Source organism: Nipponia nippon, unplaced genomic scaffold, assembly GCF_047370975.1.
Source record: "Nipponia nippon isolate SJK-2023a ecotype South Korea unplaced genomic scaffold, ASM4737097v1 scaffold_2, whole genome shotgun sequence".
NCBI lineage: Eukaryota > Metazoa > Chordata > Aves > Pelecaniformes > Threskiornithidae > Nipponia > Nipponia nippon.
The window spans coordinates 126,903,681-126,923,384 of record NW_028262336.1 but is presented as its reverse complement, the minus strand read 5'-3'; the positions used below and the strand labels follow the sequence as shown (position 1 = coordinate 126,923,384).

General features: G+C 41.8%; 1 protein-coding gene across 6 annotated transcripts in view; it reads right to left on the bottom strand.

The window, feature by feature from the left end:
* The window catches only part of TENM4 (teneurin transmembrane protein 4), a 615,630-nt gene that overhangs the window by 85,578 nt on the left and 510,348 nt on the right, over nucleotides 1-19,704 (bottom strand). For all 6 annotated transcript variants that reach the window (XM_087756918.1, XM_087756912.1, XM_087756914.1 and 3 more), the window contains 2 exons: nucleotides 14,924-15,140; nucleotides 715-834 (listed from right to left, as the gene is read on the bottom strand). In XM_087756918.1, coding sequence (XP_087613044.1) covers nucleotides 715-834; nucleotides 14,924-15,140 — 337 coding nt within the window. The remainder of the gene's footprint in view (nucleotides 1-714; nucleotides 835-14,923; nucleotides 15,141-19,704) is intronic.

The window sequence follows — 19,704 nt, the reverse complement described above, 5'->3', positions numbered from 1 at the left end:
GCCCTCCTCTGGATGCCTTCAAGGACCTTCACATCCTTCTTCAATTGTGGGGCCCAGAACTGCACACAGTACTCAAGGTGAGACCACACCAATGCTGAATACAGCAGGATAATCACCTCTTTTGACCGGCTGGTTGTGCTGTGTTTGATGTACCCCAGGATGCGGTTTGCCCTCTTGGCTGCCAGGGCACACTGCTGGCTCCTGTTGAGCCTGCTGCCAACCAGCACCCCCAGATGCCTTTCTGCAGGGCTACTCTCCAGCCACTCCTCTCCCAGTTTATACTTGTGCCCGGTGTTACTCTGTCCTAGGTGCAGAATCCGGCATTTGGACTTATTAAATTTCATCCCATTAATCATAGCCCAATGCTCCAATCTATCTAGATTCCTCTGCAAGGCCTCTTGCCCCTCAAGAGAGTCAACAGCACCTGCCAGTTTGGTATCATCAGCAAATTTGCTAATGGTGCTTTCAACTCCTGCATCCAGATTGTTGATAAATATATTGAACAGGACTGGCCCTAGAATTGCACACTGAGGAACACCGCTGGTGACTGGTCGCCAGCCAGATGTAGCCCCATAACAACTAACAATACCACATCAACATCTTCAAAATGCATCAACAATAAATGTGCTCTTGGAAGGAGTTTCTCTTTAGTGTTGATGGCAATAATGCTGTAACTGCTGCTTGAACACTGTAAATCCTATAAAGACACCCTACCTGCCGTCTTGTCTGCTGATTGTGTATCCAAAAAGAGGATTGTTGACAAAGCTGATGTTCACTCCAACTAGAGGGGTCCCATCTGCCGTCATCACCTGGCCTCGAATCACACACGCATGCCTGCAAGAAGGAGAAAAATGATAAGAAAGAATAAGCCTTTTGACAAATTCAGGTTTTTCCTCTACTTCTGTGGCTGGGAATCCTATGCATTAGAAAGCCCAGGCCTTTATGTCCTGGAAAGCTGGGGGCCATGCCGTGTGTCTTGATGGTGGGATACTACTCTTGAAGCCTTTCTCAGGAGTTCTGTAAGAACATTCAATACCTAAAATGAGGTTTACCCATATCCTACTCTCAAAAAGCAAGTGCTGCAGCATATACTTCATTAACTATGGACTTCTGTAGGGTTCACAACGTTACATTGGAATTTGCTATAACCAAGTTTCACAGTGTCTTGACAATATTACTCTAATTAAGGGCAAAGCACATTTTAGAATCAAAGAGAACAGAAACCTACCAAGCACTGCATGGATATATTTAAGGCACAAAAGCCACAAAAGCACCCTGACCGAGGCTTGACGGCTCATTTCTTCCACGCTTGGGAAAACCACGACAGATAATTTGCTAGGTTCAGATAGCTTCCCTACAAACTGCTTGGGGAATTGAGCACGCTGACAGGACGGGCTTTTTCTTCCCATCTTTTCTTTCCAAGTTTGGTAGATTGCACTATTTCATAGGCTACATCTATTCCAATTACTCCATGCTCTGTAATGTGCTCCTTTATCTAAGGATTTCAAGGATCTTTACAAACATTGATTAATACTGCAAGATAGGTGTTTCACAGAGAGAGGAAATAAAGCACAGAGTGATTTTCAGTTGTCCAAGGTCAGTCAGAAAATCTGCAGTAAAGCCAAAGACAGATTTTCTAGGTTCTTATTCCAAAGTCTGTTTCCAGACCTCTAAGTCATTACTACGCCTCTACCTTAGGAGGTTCCTATAAAGACAAAGCATCACATGTCTGTGAGAGTGTCTGAACCCAATTTTTGGCTGAAGGTAACTATTTTTCTGAGCAGCAACAGCAAATTGTGGTGTCAGTGTGCTAACGTGACCCAGTGAGTGATTTTCCTAACTGCTGTCCTGCTGGAGAGCAGAGATTGAAAGGCAATGTTTCTACAGGTGCGGGACCAGATCTCAGCCAGAGTAAATCATCCCAGCTGCACTTGCTACCTACCCACTTCAGCTGAGAAATGACGCTTTCCCGGTTCACTGAGGCAAAGGATATCTGCAATGTCTTGTAAAGATGATTTCATAAACACGGATCATCAGGGAAAGATCAAGTTATTTTCTTATAGTCCATCTAAAAATCTGATATTGTATAACGCAAGGAGATAAAGAATAATTTCTATTTAATAAGGGCTGCACTATTTGTACATTCCACAGTACAGAAAACAGACCATTTGTCAGGGAGTCTTAAACAAAACTCCTACTGATCTAAATGGAGAGCTCCAATATTAACAAAAATTCTCGAAGCGTTACCAGAATGTGTCGGCAATCTAAACTGTGACTGGATTCATATACAATTTTGGAACAGGCCACAGGAAAATGAGATAATGGAAATGATTTTTCTGTCACTGAGTTTTCTGTGATATATCATCACTGACTTGTTAGAAGTCATGTTGGAAAAGACTTGAACCCAGCTCCGGACCTAATAATATTCTTCATACTTCTATTGCTTCTCCCATTGAAGGCTCTAATTCAGCTTCCCATATACAACAAATTTTAAATAATATTCCAGTACAATATTATGCACATCACTCTCTAACAGGCAGGCAAAGCACAACCCAGAGGATCAAGATGCCATGGTATATGCTTGGAAAAATGTCAATGCTTGGAATAACCCCACTGAAGTCAACAGGTCACCATCTGTAGTGCAATTCTGCACATAGCGAGTATGTCTAATCACATATCTGAGCTAAGAGCAGAAGCCAGGCCTTTTCCTCCCAGATTTTTCCATGATCCCCTCCACCCTGCCCCATCTCCTTTTCCATTCTTTAGAGGGACCTGAGGAAGGGTTTGAAACTGTCTTCTCTCAGCTTCTCATCAAATGGCTGCGCATTTTGTGAACGGCAAGGAAGCACTACAGACTGTTGCTTGAAGACTAAGACCTGAGCACAAGGGACTTGGTATTCTGAATTACTGATAACGTGTTCAGGCCAACACTGGGACTACGAATGTTTTAAAATACTTGAGAGACAAGATCATACAATTCTGTGAACCTAGAAAGAATACTTCCACCTGTTGTTTCTTCCTTCCAAACCAAAAGAAAAAATACAACATGTTGCAGGTGTCTCTCCTGCTGTCCTGCACAAAACACATGTCCAAGCAGTTGCAAACTTCTGAGTAATATTGCAAGCACATTGGCCTGGATCCTCAGCTCATGCTAATGGGGGGATATGCTTTATATCAGCAAGCATCTGGTCCATTACGTATCACTGACAACTATTTCTTCACTGACAAGCACCAGCACAACATGGACAAACAAAGAGCTTCCTCTCGCCTTGGCAGCTGCAACAAAAGCATTTGAACTCCCACCTTCCAGGAGGAGACTCGGTTGCCATTCTAGACGATGCTTGGCAGCACTGCACTCCAACTCTGTTAGCACATCTACGTGCTCACTAACTCGGACAACGCTGGCATCTCTTCTCAGAGAAGCAGCTTGTCAGCAAGCCCAGCTGCATCCACCATCCTCCCGAGGACGATAACAATAGCTTTATTTACATGCTGTAAGGAAAGAGGTTCCCACAAAGGGGACATCTTTCCCAAACCATGGTGATAAAAAGAAGCTGGAGCAACATGCACAGATCTGAATTCAGTTAAAAGCAAGAGGGATGGAAAACCAAAGCCCAGACTCTGCCTGATTAGTCTCAAATCTTCTCCTTCCCTGGGTGACAAAATTTGCCCCACTTGGGAAAAATGGTTAATGCAGTGCGTTGGAAGCAGCCGGCTTTTCTAGTGTCAACATGCCCTTTCTGGAGGCAAGATGGACTGCCCGCAACACACCGAGCCCCCCAGGAACCCAGTTAATGCTAATTTAGGCAGCCATTTCCTTCAGAAGACCTCGGTCTAAATGCAATTACACTACAAACAAGTTAAGTGGTACTGCTAAGACGTTCAGCTCCGCTAGAAGGTCTCCCAATATATTTACATAAAATTATCTCTCATGTTAATAACGAAAAGATTTCTGTAATAGAAGAGTTTTATTCCATTAGTCTAGGCCTGCTAGTTCAGAGTATTTTCTACAGTTGAACAAAATTGAATTTCTCGTAGCTGGAGCCTCATCTCCCCATTGAATTATTAACAGATTCCACCTATTGCTTCTGTTTTCTGGCCTTTTTTGTTTGTTTTTTTGTTTGTTTCTTTCATTTCTTTTACATCAGGCTGTGTGGATTCTTGTTTTACAATGAACAGCAGTCTGCTTTTTTTTTCCTCTTCTTTAATTAGACTTTTCCTTTCTTTTTTTTTTTTTTTAATTTGTCCATAAAAGCTCCCCTGAAACACCAAATCATTGTCAAAATGCTATCTAGAATGCCAGATGGCGTATCAGACAATTTAACACCATCACTTTGTGAAGTCATTCTTTATTCCCTAGAAAATTAAATTAAGTCTTCCTGGTAAGATCTGGGGCCACAGTGGCAAAACAGACAGGGGTGCATCGATGCCTTTACTTTTCCATTGCTCAGATATAAAGAAAGTTTGACAGGCTGTCAACAAAATTCAAGCAGACAAAAGCAGCTTTAGAACAGAAGCCAGAAAAGTAAATTCCCAAAAAGCCATTTCACATTATGGGAGCACATTAAAGATTTGTCTTTAATACTGACTCTGATCCAATGTCTCATAACTTAGACATTGGTGTTTCCAATACTTCTTATTCATAGATATTTTCTGCTGACGCTACGCTTGGCATTGGGAAATAGACAAAAATACTGCTTCTGCTAAACATTATTCATTGGGAAAAGAAAATCCCATGCATCCTAAACCCCCTTTTGCTGCAAGAAATGTATATTCTTTCCTTGGCTGAGGATAGGTGCCATGGGAAATCTCGCCCCAATGAATTTCTGCAGCTTCTCAATATATTTCCACTGTAACTCATTGCGCCTTCTCCTTTAAAGGTTTCAGATGTATGGAGATGGTTATCATGACTGCTTAGCCATCCTCAGCCAAGTTAGTCATAATAAATATTTTAATTTGCCACTATAAATCTCTTCATCTCTTTGAACTTACTTACCACTTCCATATTTAATTGGGGGGTGTGTGTGTGTATATGTATATATACATATATATGGCATTTATCCTACTGCTCTGGATGAAACGTCAACAGAGCACCTAGAGTGAAAATCTAGAAAGTTATAGAAAGTTATTACTCATCGGAAGAGTGTTATTAATGAAATTACGTGATCTCAGTTCTATTTCTTCCTCTGCTACAGACTTTCTGTGTGACGCTGGTCATGTCAGCTAGTCTGTATGTGTCTTTGTACTCCCCCTGCAAAATAACAATCGAGGCACATCCCCTCCTTACAGATATATTAGCAGGATAATTGTAATAATCTGCTAATCTCTTGCATAGGGATTTTTACATTCTCATGGCACTTCATCTGTGACATGCTCAGACACCTTGCTGATAAGTGCCTATAAATACAGTCATTTGTTACAAACACAATCTCACGGCTTTAGCTGCTCTGACCTTTTTGCTTGATAATAACACAGAATGCAGCAAAATGTACCTCGTCCATTTTGGGCTGAATGCACCTGTCTCACGTTAAACAACCTCAGGGCAGTCTAGTACTAGGATAGATAGGAACATTGGTAGAATGCCAAGTAAAAGCTAAGGGCATCATGATCAAACACATGGACACAGAGAAAACACCCAAGCTGGCAGATGAAGGACAAAAGAAGAAGAGGAAACAGCAGAACATACAGACCTTTAAGTTTATTGCTTGTGGCAGTATTTCGCTCAAAAGCCGTCTGTAAAAAAAGCCCTTCCCACTTGCCTCTTAACTGTGCAGAAAAAACTCCTGATAGTCTTTCCTTGAACTGAGTCAATCCCTGTCTGGCTTCTTCAGTTCAGTTTAGCTGTAGGAAAAGCTTAAATTGGAAACCCACCTACTGATCTTAGCTGCCATCTGAATTAAGGAATTAAGGTTAGGAAAAAGAATGAAAAGTTCCTGCTGAAGGGTTCCTTGTTAAACAAGAAAGGCACGCTTATACGAAAAAATGAAAATTAAAGAGTAGTCATCCAGAAAGACTCCCACACCACCACGGATAGCACAAGTGAGTTTCTGAAAAGGTTTGGCACGTGTTGGGCAGCTGGGATACCGATTGTTAATTAGGCTCAGCAGAGAAGCTTGCCAATAAGGGGAGCACCAGGATGCCAGTGTCGATCTGACAAAGGGACTAAATTCACTCACATTCGACCAAGTCCCAAACGGGGACTTGCTAAAGTGGCACTGAGAGGCATGGTTTGCAACAGATCCTGCCACTCAACTTTCTGAGCAGCTGATGGAGTGGGAGGCCCAGGAGAAAAAGAGTGGATGATGAGGAGCAAAGTTTATAAGAGCTCTGACTAGGCACAATAAAAGAAAGTCAATCCTAAGTTGTTTGCAGCAAGAAACTGTATTTCTTCTGTTTGTTTAACCCACTCAGTGAAGCTATATATAAGGTCCCATCACTGAAGGGTCAGGAGATGGTGACGATTCTTTATGTGGGTATGGTCCTTAACTGTTAACCTTTTGCAAGAAACCTTCCACAGTCTTTTAGGTATTCTACAAAACACACAGTAAAGCCAAAGGAATGAAATGCTTCAATGAAAACCCATTACTTAAATTGTCTTAAGAAGGACAGGGGAAAAAGCAACACTTTTACAAATGTGGCTAGTCAAGTTGATGTTTGAAGTGCAGAGCAAAGCGCTTATTAATCAAGATTTACTATAATACCTCTAGATACAGATTTTTATTCTTGTTGTCTCTTTAGAGTCTAATCTCACAGTATCAAAACAGTGGGTCTTCTTCATCTGCTATTTTTAGTATTCACAAGCAGGATTGGTTTTGTGACCAGCTGTTGTCCAGTCTCTCAAGCTCTGCATGCATCTGCCTGCGTTCTGCTCCGTGAAGACTCACAAACTGATAGTTCTCAAAAACCTCCTTTGGCGTCATCTTTGTTAGCAACATTTGTGACTGCTAGTTGTAGCTCCTCCAAAAGGAAAAGAAGGCATTTATTCCTCAAGAGTTTAGTAACAAAATCATTTGAGGACTACCTACCACTTCTAGAAAACCCATGATCGTTGCTCTCAAATCAATTCCCTTCTGGCTCCATTCCTGAAAGACTCAGGCCCTTAGTGCTTTGAAAACTTCTCCCAGGATTTGAACCTTATTCACCTACTCAGTGTGTGTCTTTTTTCTCTTTCTGAAAGCACAATCTTCCTCTCTGATCTGCCAAGCAATCTGGCCACTGTTGGAAAGAGATGCCACTTCTGCCATCCAAAACATCTTGGGTCTCTATGCCTCATTGACTCACTATTTTTGCATCCCAAGATTTCTCAGTTGAGCTATAATGGGAAGGTGGGAGGATAAGGGATACAGGAAGGCTGCTCAGCAAATAAGAAATAAAGAGCAAAAGACACTGATGCTGGTCTCTGAAAATATAAAACTGGCTCCAATTATACTATTTAACTGAAAGCATTTTAGAACAGAATTTTATAGGAAATGCAATGCATAATAAAGTTGAGCTGTGCTTTACTGCAAAGTTTCAGTGAAGAATCCTTTTATTCACAACGTGGATGACTAAGTAATGCTTTAAAAGTTGATGATTCTCTCCTTTACTCCAGTATAACCAAAGAAACACTCTCTTGCTTTGTATGAGATCTCAAAGAAACAGAATCACACTCCTATATTTTTAGGTCTGTAAAATCCAAGTCAGGCATTCAGTAGCTCGTAAGGTGCAAGATAATTTTTCCACCTAATACTGAATTATGCTCATTTCATAATTTTTCAGAAGTGATCCTATAACCATTATTTCTATGAGAGGTAAAGACTTTATGGTGCAATAACTTTCAGAGATGAATAATGTATTCATGTCAAGTCTTCACAAAAAATGTCTGCAGAACTTACCAGTTCTGTATTATTACAGCATTTTACGTCTGGTGTTTATTTTGTCAGCTGTGGCAACATATACAGTTCTGCAGAAGACCCAAAATAAAAGCAATTCCTTCCATTGAATTTGAGGCACCATGAAAGCAAAATTGAGTAGAACAGAAGGAAAAATACATTATTTCCAGGTTAATTATAAAATGAGCTCTCTTTTTGATGATCTTTAACTACATATAAGCTGTCTGATAGCTTTGTAATGATCCAAAGGAATTAGGAAAAAAAAATGGTTCAATAAAATATATAAGATTTTATGACTGGGATTTTAAAAATTCTTTTTTATGTGGGAGGTTTTAACCAATTTAGCAAGTAAATGTCATACTCAAAGGACAGGCTCTTCTTGATATATTGAAATGGTTGAAAACTGTACGTGGACTCAGTTGTTAGCATCCAACAGCTAGAGACGACTGCTCCAAAGCTGATCTGGCAAGGCAGAACTTTACCCCATCAGCGCAAAGCCAATGGGAACAGCTCACACCATTTTTCCCCCCAGTTTTAAGTGGGGAAGGAGATTTTACACTAAGCTGGCCGAGGGGTGCTCAAGCTCTCCAGTCTGGTCTGGGGTCAGCAAACCTCTCCAGAGGCAAGGCAGCAAAGAGCTTGGGGCAGAAAGCTCCAGCGTTTTGCAGAATGAACGCGCCAGGGTCCCACACGAGAATCATGACAACAGTGAGTCGGTATTTAATTTGAAGAAGCCTTACGTAGTAATGAAATAATCAAATCTCTCCATTGAACGGGACGTGCAGTTTCTAGTGATGTTATTATACTGAATGGAGCTACTGACTCAGCTCATAGTTATCACGCCAGACCTGTCTATCAACGAGTAATGTAAAACAATGGGCACGTGGGCTGCTCTTTTTTCAGAGGAACGTACCTTGAATATTGAATAAATACTAGTCAAATATCTACGTGCCAGATCCAAGAGAATGCACCAGCGTCTATACCGTAGTTTAGCTTCCCAAAACCAAACGTGCACATCAGCACCTGTGTAATCCGGGAGGTGCTTAGCTCATTAGGAGTTTTGTTTTTCTGCTTGGGAGTTTTGAAGGCTTGAGTTTTGCTTTCTGCGCGCTCCAAGAGCTCCTAGGTACACAGGTGTCACCTGAGACCTTTTAATCCTGGGTAGAGGATGGTGCAGCATTTATATCAGCTGCCTTGCCTGATCCTGGAAGCGTGCCCAAATCATGCTAGGAAGATCCTACTCAAGACTTTGTGCTTGGTAATAAATATCCAATGATTTTTAATATTTGTTAAAAACTGCACCCCAGTTTCTCTAATGACTGTACACAGGACTGTACTTGTGAAAGGGGAATATAATTACCTTATGATTACACTATCTGTGTTATGGAAATAAACATAAAAATGGAGAGGAACTTTGCTTTCATAGAGTCCTGTGGTACAAATTCCACAAAGTGGAAGTAAGCTGCATATATTGCGTTAGTTTATTATATGGAAATAATGCCACGTTCAACTGAAAATCACTTTACACTGAAATAATGCCATACTATATAATTTAAAATCAAAAGAAAAAGGCAAACATTGAAAAGGTGTGTATATATATATGTATACACTGAAAAGGTAAGTTTCAAAAGCACGCTTTCCTGTGCTTAAAAGGAATAATTACCAAAATAAAACCCACGAAGTCTTTGAAAATTCCTTGTTATTCTCCTACATTTCAAAAAGCTATGATTTGTAGCTAATAAGTAGTTCATTTAAGCAGAAAGCAACAAAAGCAGAACGATGCCTTTGGAAGACAGTAACGCTGGGAAGGAGAGGGCGTGAAGAGGTGCTGTGTTAGCTTGGTTTAAAATATGGAAAAATATGACCTCGTTCTTATTAATGTAGGTAGCGTGCTGTGCCACGAGTGCTCACTCTCAGGAACGCTGGATGGTGTCTAATATCTACGACACAGTTTTAAACAGATGCAGCGTTTATCTTTCAAAGCTGTCCCAACCCGCGGAGCTGCTGTGCTCCACGAGCTCCTGCGTCGCCTCCAGGGTGCCTGCGGTTCAGCGGGTGCATCCGACCCACGGCATTTCGCTGCCAGCCCAACGGAGCCGCATCCTGCTGGAGCCGGGCCAGAGCCATGGGCTGGACCAGCCATCTCGGAAGAAATCATCAGCAGAAAGCCACACCTGATGAATTTGGGTTTTTTGACTTCTAACTTTGGCTAGAAAAGAAGCGCTTCTTACTTTGTTGTATCAAAATCACACTTTTCTTGAGGGAAAAGTACAGAAAAGACAGAGCACTTTGGTTTCCCTGTGAAGGAAGCTCAGGAAGATCTGCTGGGATGAAGCCCTCCAGATGTGGGAAGAAATGGGTGAAAGGAAAAGAGAAGGTGCTTTGAACATCTTCCTTCAAGGATACTAAGATATCATCACAATATTCTTTGAAATCCCTCAGAACTGAACCAGAGGCACTACTGAGATGTTTTGAAAGCCATTTTGATCCTGGATCAGTAAGGTAGGTTGTACAGCCTGGCACACAGTGGGGACACAGGGAGGTGGAGTGATGTGTTTACAGATACCTTGTCACTCAGGAGTGGAAAAAGAAATGTGCAAATTTAATTCTGATCAGAATTTTAAACCATGAAAACTTACTACTTTTTGTACTTAGACTATTGACCTGAGGGCAATAAGGGACACTTGCATCTGATACCAGGTCCTGCTCTCTGATGTGTCTTTATAACTCAGCTAGTTATTTCTAGCTGCCCATGTAAAACACACCTACTTAAAAATCACCTGATTTATTTTCAAATATTATTTACAAAAAATGCCAGTTCTGCACATGGTTTTCTGAGGTACTTCAATCCCATGCCAACATTTAACATAAAAGACTCCACGGATCAGGACTTTAGCCTGTTCTTGCAATTTTCTGACACTGTCCCGCAAGAGAGAACAAATATATCAGGTGTCCTACTTGAAAGTCAACAGCTTGACACCACTGCATCTTGTGCTGCTCCTTATGGTGATGGACAACTAAGAATGGCTTAAAAATACAAAGCAAACAGCAAGAGTAAGTGGTTTCAAAATCAATACAAGAACGATCAAGTAGCAGAAGAGTACTTGTTATCAGTTCATCAAAATGATGTGAAAAGACATTCTGTGCATTCAGAATTTAATTTAGCTACTTGCTTTATCATCATAAACACTCATTTCAATATGGGCAATGATTATTTTTTCTTCCCAAACATGAATAATATATAATTGCTGGTATTTTGGAGGAGACAAGGTCTTTACCTTTATCCATCAGGGTAATTTATCATTGTCTTTCTTTTTCTTCTGCAGTGGTGAGAGAGCTTGTCAGCTCAGCTTGTTCTTAAAAAGCTGGAGTGTAATTCAATAATAAATTCACTCAAAGGCTAGCTGTCACGAAGCATTCATTTATTTGTATCCATTAGGTGATCTGCACTGCTGTTCTCTCTAAAGGGTAGCTAAGCTGCATTTCTGAAACCCAAGAAATATATTGCATAGGTATTCAGTCGTCTCCTTCTGCGTGGGCCATAGAGGAATGCAAACGTGCTGTGGTTCCCCCAGGGGTGGGAATCAGCCAGCCATGACCTGGTAAAGCCTCAAGGAGTGGGCTGTGGTGGCTGACCTGGATGATGAGTGTGCCTGTGCCACAGGTGTCTCTGCAGGACATCAGACATGCAGGACACAGAGCTCCACATCACCTCGGTGTTGCCTGTTTAACGGACTGCTCACAGCAAGTGGCATGGATCCAACTCCAGTCCTACCCCATGAGGATGATGGTGCTGTGACAGACAGGTGTAGGACTTCCCATGCCCAGCAATCTACAGTCCTGATCTACAGCAAGGAGACAACTTCATGAATCACAGCGGCAGCAACAGAAGGGAGAGGATTGAGCTAAGGCGGGATGCTGGAGCCCTCCATCGGAACAAAAAGATTTCCTGCCCTCCCTCCTGTTGGACAAGAGGGATATTATCACCTGTCTGTTGTGAAAGCAACTGGAGGAGATTCAACAGTGAGAACGCTACTGAAGAAAGGGCATATCCGCGTGTACAAATACAGTCAGTCTCACTTGCCCAGAGTACGTGGGTCCCAAACGGTCCCAGCCCGTGCTCCTTCATGGAGCAGTCACTATCTGACCACTGCAATTTCCAGGGTGACAAGAGACAGCTGCTTAAAGCTTCAGCCTTCTAGGTGGTGAAAACAGACAATTGAAACTACAAAGGGAAGCCAAGTAAGCAGAAAACACTTGTAATGGTTGAGTTTATCCCAATCTATAGGATCTTTAAGAACTAACAGGAATGCATGATGTCTTTTAAGGTCCCAAAAGAGTAATGGCATTTTTAGCAACCCGACAGACCGATAAGCCTGGACTGTGTGCTGTGGTGCTGTCTCAGGGGAAAATATACCTTCTGTTGAGGTCCTTCGCTGTTACTTGCAATCACTCCTGTGATGAGTCAAGATATTTAACTTGAGAGATGCAATAAAACCACAGCTTGAGGTGACATATTTGTAGACCGTATTTAGTAATACACATCCTATGCTGATATTTTAAAAATGGCAACCTCATAAATCATCGCTATCTCTGTATAATTCTTTGTGTTAACTTAAATGGAACAAAGAGCCCCATTTATTAGTTAATGAAAAGCAATCATTAAAACCCTTCCTATTGATTTGAATCTTTTCATTCCCTCACTCTAGTAATCTATACGCCAGATAAACATTCCTGCTAGCAGGTGCTCCTTTTGAATCCCGAATCTTCCTTTAGCAGGACGTCTACAGATGGTTACAGAGAGATCTACCATCAGATCTGTGAAACACATGTAACTCTTGTAGGAGTTTATGTGGCCCTAAATGACACAGTCCTTCTGCTGCTCCGCTGCTGGCATTCCCAGGAACAAATTCACTGCATAAATGAGAAATTCCTATTATTTCCCCCCACCTCTGTGTGCAGCTGAATGCAAGCAGCCTTTAAAGAGAAGTTGCAAATTTTTTTTACCACACATGTATGAAGACTACTACAGTTCTTTAGTTGTATGGAAAAGTTCATTAAACATGGACATGTGTCTACCAAAACCCTCTACCTATCAGAACAGATACACATGGACCCGATACCAGAGTCCTCTGTGGAAAGGCTTCTGAGTCTGAGCTCAGCTGAGGAATTGCAACCCTAAAGATATCAGAAAAATGAAATTATGAGTATAATCTATTTTATATTCCAAGGCCTGATTTTACAGCAACAAATCACAACAACTGAAAGCAGAGAATTCACTGTGCTAACATTTAGCCCAGAGCTTGGACTGTTCAGTATCCAGAACTTGCAATATTCAGAATGCTGACGAAGTACAACAGTTTGTGACATAATGAGTGTTTGGCCTTAGTGTGAATCACCGTTGTCAGCTTTCTTGGACTCTGAAGGGCTTGGCAGCAAGACAAATCAGGGAAAATATCGCATCAGGCCAACTCCCTGACACTGGTATGCTACTAAGTGGTTCATGTCTGAGGTCAGCCTGTAGACCACCGGAGACAGCGGTACATGGGATGTGGTACCCGAGGGATGCTGGCGATGTCCCTTCATGGAAGAGCATTAGGTCGGACCCAGAAGGGCCTGAGAGGCCTGCTGAGATGCAAGTGCTGAAATAAATACCCGCAGAAACACGAGAATTGTATATTTTCAGTGCCAACCTATTCACTGCTGTGTGTGGGAAAACTGAAAGTAAGCAGTTAATGACTGGGTGGAATTCAACGGAGTCCAAACCTAAGTGTTGAGAACCACCTCCTGGCTCAGGGTCACCACTTCTGAAAGACAACATTCAGGGCAGACACTGAACGGTCTAAGAATCTGACACCCCAGGGTATGTATTACAGTGTCCTGCTGTAAGCACATGATTTTAAAGGGACGACCTCCCCTGACAGCCAGGCACGTACTTAAACAAATGGCTGAGATGCAGTCACAGCATTGAACTGTGTAAGATTTCTTTACCAGTTCCTGTTTCTTGATGAAGACTGCAGTGATAAAGAATGTCTCACTATTAAAACCAATCTGTATTCAAGTTGATTGTTTATATTGGAAATCACTTGAATAGCCCCCCCTAGACTGTAAGAGTTTCTTCAGTTATAGAATCACAGAATGGTTTGGGTTGGAAGGGACCTTAAAGGTCATCTAGTTCCAACGCCCTGCCATGGGCAGGGACACCTTCCACTAGACCAGGTTGCTCAAAGCCCTGTCCAACCTGGCCTTGAACACTTCCAGGGATGGGGCATCCACAGCTTCTCTGGGCAACCTGTGCCAGTGCCTCACCACCCTCAGAGTGAAGAATTTCTTCCTTACGTCTAATCTGAATCTGCCCTCTTTCAGTTTAAAGCCCTTACCCCTTGTCCTATCACTACAGGCCCTTGTAAAAAGCCTCTTTCCAGCTTTCTTGTTGGCCCCTTCCAGGTACTGGAAGGCTGCTGTAACATCTCCCCAGAGCCTTCTCCAGGCTGAACAACCCCAACTCTCTCAGTCTGTCTTCATAGGAGAGGTGCTCCAGCCCTCTGATAATCTTCGTGGCCCTCCTCTGGACTCGCTTTAACAGGTCCATGTCCTTCTTATGCTGGAGGCCCCAGAGCTGAATGCAGTTCTTTTGAGGTCTCTAATAGTCAGACTATAGACTGTAAATACTATTCTAGTTTCTCTCTTTTTTGGCTCTGTCAATGGAAAAAGGTCTGCCATTGCTGTTTACGAGATACTTCTGGATAATGTCAGTCACTTGAACTAGAAGAGCCCTGCTGAACGAATGGCTTTCACTCCTTGAAATAAGAGAAGGCAGGAAAGATGCAACTGCCCCTTTGAGTTGGGAGAGAAGCATCTTGTCTTACTGGCTGGCAGGACACGGCGGATGAGGAGACAGTCAGCAGAATTACATCAGCCACAAAATTCTTCAGATATCTACTTCCCTTAGACTGCTTCTGTGTTCTGCATCTTGCTGTCCTACCATGTCTTAAAATGGCCAAGTGGCTTACGCTTTACCTCTTACTGAATCAAAACCAAAATTCACTCACCCTCCTTCAAAAGGATTATCTCCAGGGATGACATGAGTGCTGTCCTTGCCGATCAGGAACTTGATCCGATCGTAGAACGAATGCAAGCTCTGCTGGGAGATGGGAGCTTGCGTCTCCTGGATGATATCCAGGGGGTCTGGGGAGCCCAGGCACAGCGCATTGACGTGGCACAGTGGCTGCAAGCAGCAGTCTGGGTCCATGCAATCCACCAGGCCATCTGCAGAGGGGTAAGGAAGATTTTAGAGCAATGGTAACATGGAGTGTTGTAGACTTCAGGGTGCAAGAACTCTTTCCAATGCACTCAACAGAGAAATGTGAATTTACACCTACATAGAGTAAGGCATGTTCCCTTAAAGCCCCAAATATGCATTAATATGTAACATTAATATGCATTAATATGTAATATATGAAAACACACACACACACATGAGGTTAGACCCCCAAAAAAGCATCTTTGAGGTTAATTCTAGGATATGCCATTTTACATCTCAGTCGCTCAGATAACTCCAGAGCTCCAAAAGGTGTTTTTTTTCCTGTGAATATACCAATGACTTTTGTTCAGTGGTCCTGTTCCCTGTGCAAATCACAGGCACATTGCATCACACCAAAGCTATCAGAGTTGCTTTCAGCAGGACTAAATAGTGAATAAAGCCATGGTATCTACCATGGCTACAGAGGGATCCATACATGCAGCCCACTAAAGATTCTGGCTAGATAGATGAGAAAGTAAGGGAGATTTTGCTGGGAAGGTTCGGTCTCTTTTGGCCTTTGTCACATTTATTCCATGCAGACACTGAGTAATGGATGACCTCAAACTCTCAGGATACAAATCTTGTATTTTCAGCACCACTAAATTAATAATAACAACAATAATAGCAGTGGACACACATGAGAAAAGCTTGCCAAGCGTACTCTAGTAAAATGAGGGTTTGCATATCTGTCAAGTCATCAAAGGCACAGACAGTACTACGTCCCCTCCCACCGCCACAGCAGCATTCCCCAGCTCACTTTGAGATGCCACTGTTCATTGCAAACAGCTTAGTAAAAAGCGGTGACAGGAAAGGAAATACAACAAAAGCTCAGAAAAGGTTTGATGAAGCATCACATTTAGAAATAAAAGTTGTTAGCATGTAGTAGAGATGGCTCTTTAAATCAGATAAGGGAACTGGATGTTTATGTTCTGGGGTAATGGGATATAGAGCCCTTCGCTTCCGACTCATCAGTTCAAGCAAGACAGTTTGATAGTGAATGAAAATTCTTGCCATGTGATGGCTGTTAAAAGACCTACATGAAATGAGTGGTTGGTCTCAGTGTAGCTGCTGGGAACTCTATGTATCAGGGAAACCACCTTTACAGCTACCGACTAACGATTTCAGCATAGAGGCAAGAAATGAATGTGCGTGGAGAGCAACACTGCCCTGAGAGGTAGGTCTCCTGAAGTGGGATGAGATTTGGAGTTGCCAGGATAATGTATTTTTTATTTCAAAGAAACAGTAAATTAAAACAAGACACTTTGTCATTATTACAGATTGTGAGCTTCAGTTTCATCCCAGTTATACCAGTATGAATTAGATGTTCTTTCACTAATGTTATTGGCATTACTTTGAATTTACTGTAATATAAATAGGATGAGAATCTGATCTGTTATTATTGCTCTACCACTTAGGATGGCTTAAGTTATGCACTTGGATTCTGTTGAGTTATACCTGTTCCATTCTTGGAAGATTTTAATGCCATAAAACATCACTAGCCACATCATTTCACGCGGTTACCCATACATGGAAAACTGAACAAAAAGCCTGTTCAGCATTCCCAGAGCTTCCAGTCTACGTGTGGGTCAAAGTGGAATGAATATCTGCTCCATGTAGATGTGTACACACACACACACAACGAGTCATTTTCACAAGTGCCCTGCACCTGCCATTAATGATAACGGGAGCAGTGTTAGATTAGCAAAAGTGCTTTTGAAAATCTCATCCATTATCCTTACCTCTCTCTGTTCTGATATCTCTACATCTTTATAACTCCTTGCAAAATTGCCACAAAAATTTATCAGCTCGGGCACAAAACCTACCCATCTGCCTTTTCTCTTGATGACTAGTGATAATGAAAAAGAACTAATTACGTTTTATTTGCCCATTAAAAAAATGACTTGCTGCAGACGATTAGGCCAGTAGGATTCTGGAAGGTCAAATCTCAGATGGAGTTTGAGAGACCATTCACAGAATAAAGACCTGCATAGATGTAATATGCTTATCCATAGCTACCTCATAGGAAAAAAGAGACGGAAAAGAAGCAACAAACCAGCCTTGTTACTATATCGACTACAGTTTCAAGCAAGATAAAATGTTGTCATTTTCTCCCACACATTAGTAATGTTTTCTAAGGCTACAGACACTCTGCTGAGAGGACGGCAAACCCGCTGTACCATACCTCTTCATTACCCTGTCTTTATTCCAGGCATCAGAAATGTGTTTTGGGACCTGAAGCTGCAAGATAGCAAGGAAATGTTGTTTTCGCAGGAAACAGTAGATGAATGTTTGAAAAACAGATGCACAGGACAATGTTTTGTACAGGTGGGAATGCTGAGGCCTCATCTGCAGATAAGCCTTTCAACTAACGTGTTTCAGGCCTGTATGGAATAAGTTGGGGGTAATTACACCAGAGAGGTTTGTCACTGACATCTTAAAGTCATTAAGGTCCTCAAGAGCTGAAATGGTGTTTAGCCACTCAACTCCTTCCAATATCAACAGCAGTCTCAGGACAAAGCATTTCTTTCACTTAGAAAATGTAAAGGACTTTTTTGTCTGAGCCACAGAGAACAGCGAGAGTTAAGCTACAAACCAGATCATAAATAGTGATATCTCCATGTGAATATTGTTTTCTTTTGTTTTTTTTTTTCTTTATTGTATGGTCCACAAGTGATCCAAGTGGTGCCCTACAGTGAATTGCAAGGAGTTATAATGAAATTGTACACAGCTATGACTTCTCAGATCTCTCACTGGATCCATCAGAAGAGTGAGGATAAAGTGACATTTGCAAGAAGGTCCCTACCCATGAAGAGCAAGGCATTCAGGGACCTGCATGGATTAATAGAAAATAAAATCAGAGTGAAATAAAACTCACGCTTTAATGGTACAAATAGATAAAAACAAATGTGGGAAGCCAGCACCAGCAGCAAAGGAAAATATAGCAAGGTATGGTCTCACAAAACAATATGAAGTAATAATACAAAACACCTTTGAAATTTATAAATCATAAAGGTGATTTTTCCTTAGAACTCTCTGCAAAATTTTCAGAGAGAAGTAACAGAAGGAAGTGAACGTGGGACCTAGTGGCTTCTGCACCCCAAGTTTTGCAGCAGCAGAGACCCGTGATCCGTGCATGGATTCCTAACTCCGGTAGCTCCCAGAGCACAGATACACAGCACAGTAAGTTCTCAGCTATGGCCATGTTTATACAGCTCTTGGTTTAAAAAAATAGCAGCTCCCATATTCTGCATATAGGTGTAATATGACCATGGCACAGCAGAGAACAAATGTGTTGCTGAATTCTCTCCAAGCAAGGTTCAAAGTCCTGCGCAGAGGGATTACAGTAATTCATATGCTTTAAGGTCAAAGAAGCTAGTATGATCAGCTTGTCTGACCTCTTATATACATACGCTGCTCATTTTTTTCCCCCAGAACTGGATTAAAGCCTGTCTTTTAGAAAGATATCTCATATATCAAAGACAGTTGATTACAGTGAGACCACCACTTCCTCCGGTAAGCTATTCAAATGCTTAATTGCTGCTAGGAAACTGCATCTTATTTCAAGGCTGAATTTGTCTAACTCCAATATCCCGACACTGGAACTTGTTTTGCCTTTTTCTGCAAGGTTACCAATATTTCCTTCTGCCCTGCACGCTCTGATGTCTTTTCCATGTGCAAGTCCCTCCACACAGAGCAACAATCCATTCCAAACCTTTTCTCTGAACAGCTGAGGAAGATTAAACTTCCCATCGTAACGTTTGTTTTCCAGCTGCTGGATTTTTTTTTTTTGTGTGTGGCATCCTTTGATCTCTTTCCAGTAATTTCACATCTTTTGTTACATGTGGGCACCAACACTGGACACAGAATTGTGGCAGCAATATTGGGTACAGAAGAGACACCACTTCCCAACTTTTGGCTTTTTATGCTTCTAAGGTTCACGGTAGCCTTTTAGCAATAGCCTTGCACTGAGAACTCATGTTGAGACGATTATCTCCAGTGACCTCTAAATCCTGTTCTGAGTCATTGCTTTTCAAGAGTCTCCCAGCCCGTAAGTATAACATGCTTTCTTTGTTCCCAGGGGTATTATCTTGCATTTTGCTGCATTAAGACACTTTTTGTTTGATTGTGACCTTGTAGCGATATAAGTCAGATCACTCTGTATCAAAATGATCTGGGTACACTATTTACCACCATACCAAGCTTTAGGTGACCTGAAGATTTTACCAGGAGAGATTTAAACTACATTCTAAGACAATGATGAAAATGCTGAATAGGGTTGGATCCAACAACCAGTCCCACGGGACCTTTCTAGAAAAAGCTTCAATCAGGGATGCCTTTCAATTAACAAATTAATTCGGAGATCTGTCACTGAGTCAGATTTTACGCCACCTCTTGTGTTCCTCAGTATTTCTACATAATACAAGTTTTTACATCTTTGAGACATTTTATGCATCCTATATAGACACAGGTGCTCTAACACCTAGGCTGGCAGTCCTGCCAAAAATAAAACTCTTTTGCCAGCCCTCCTTT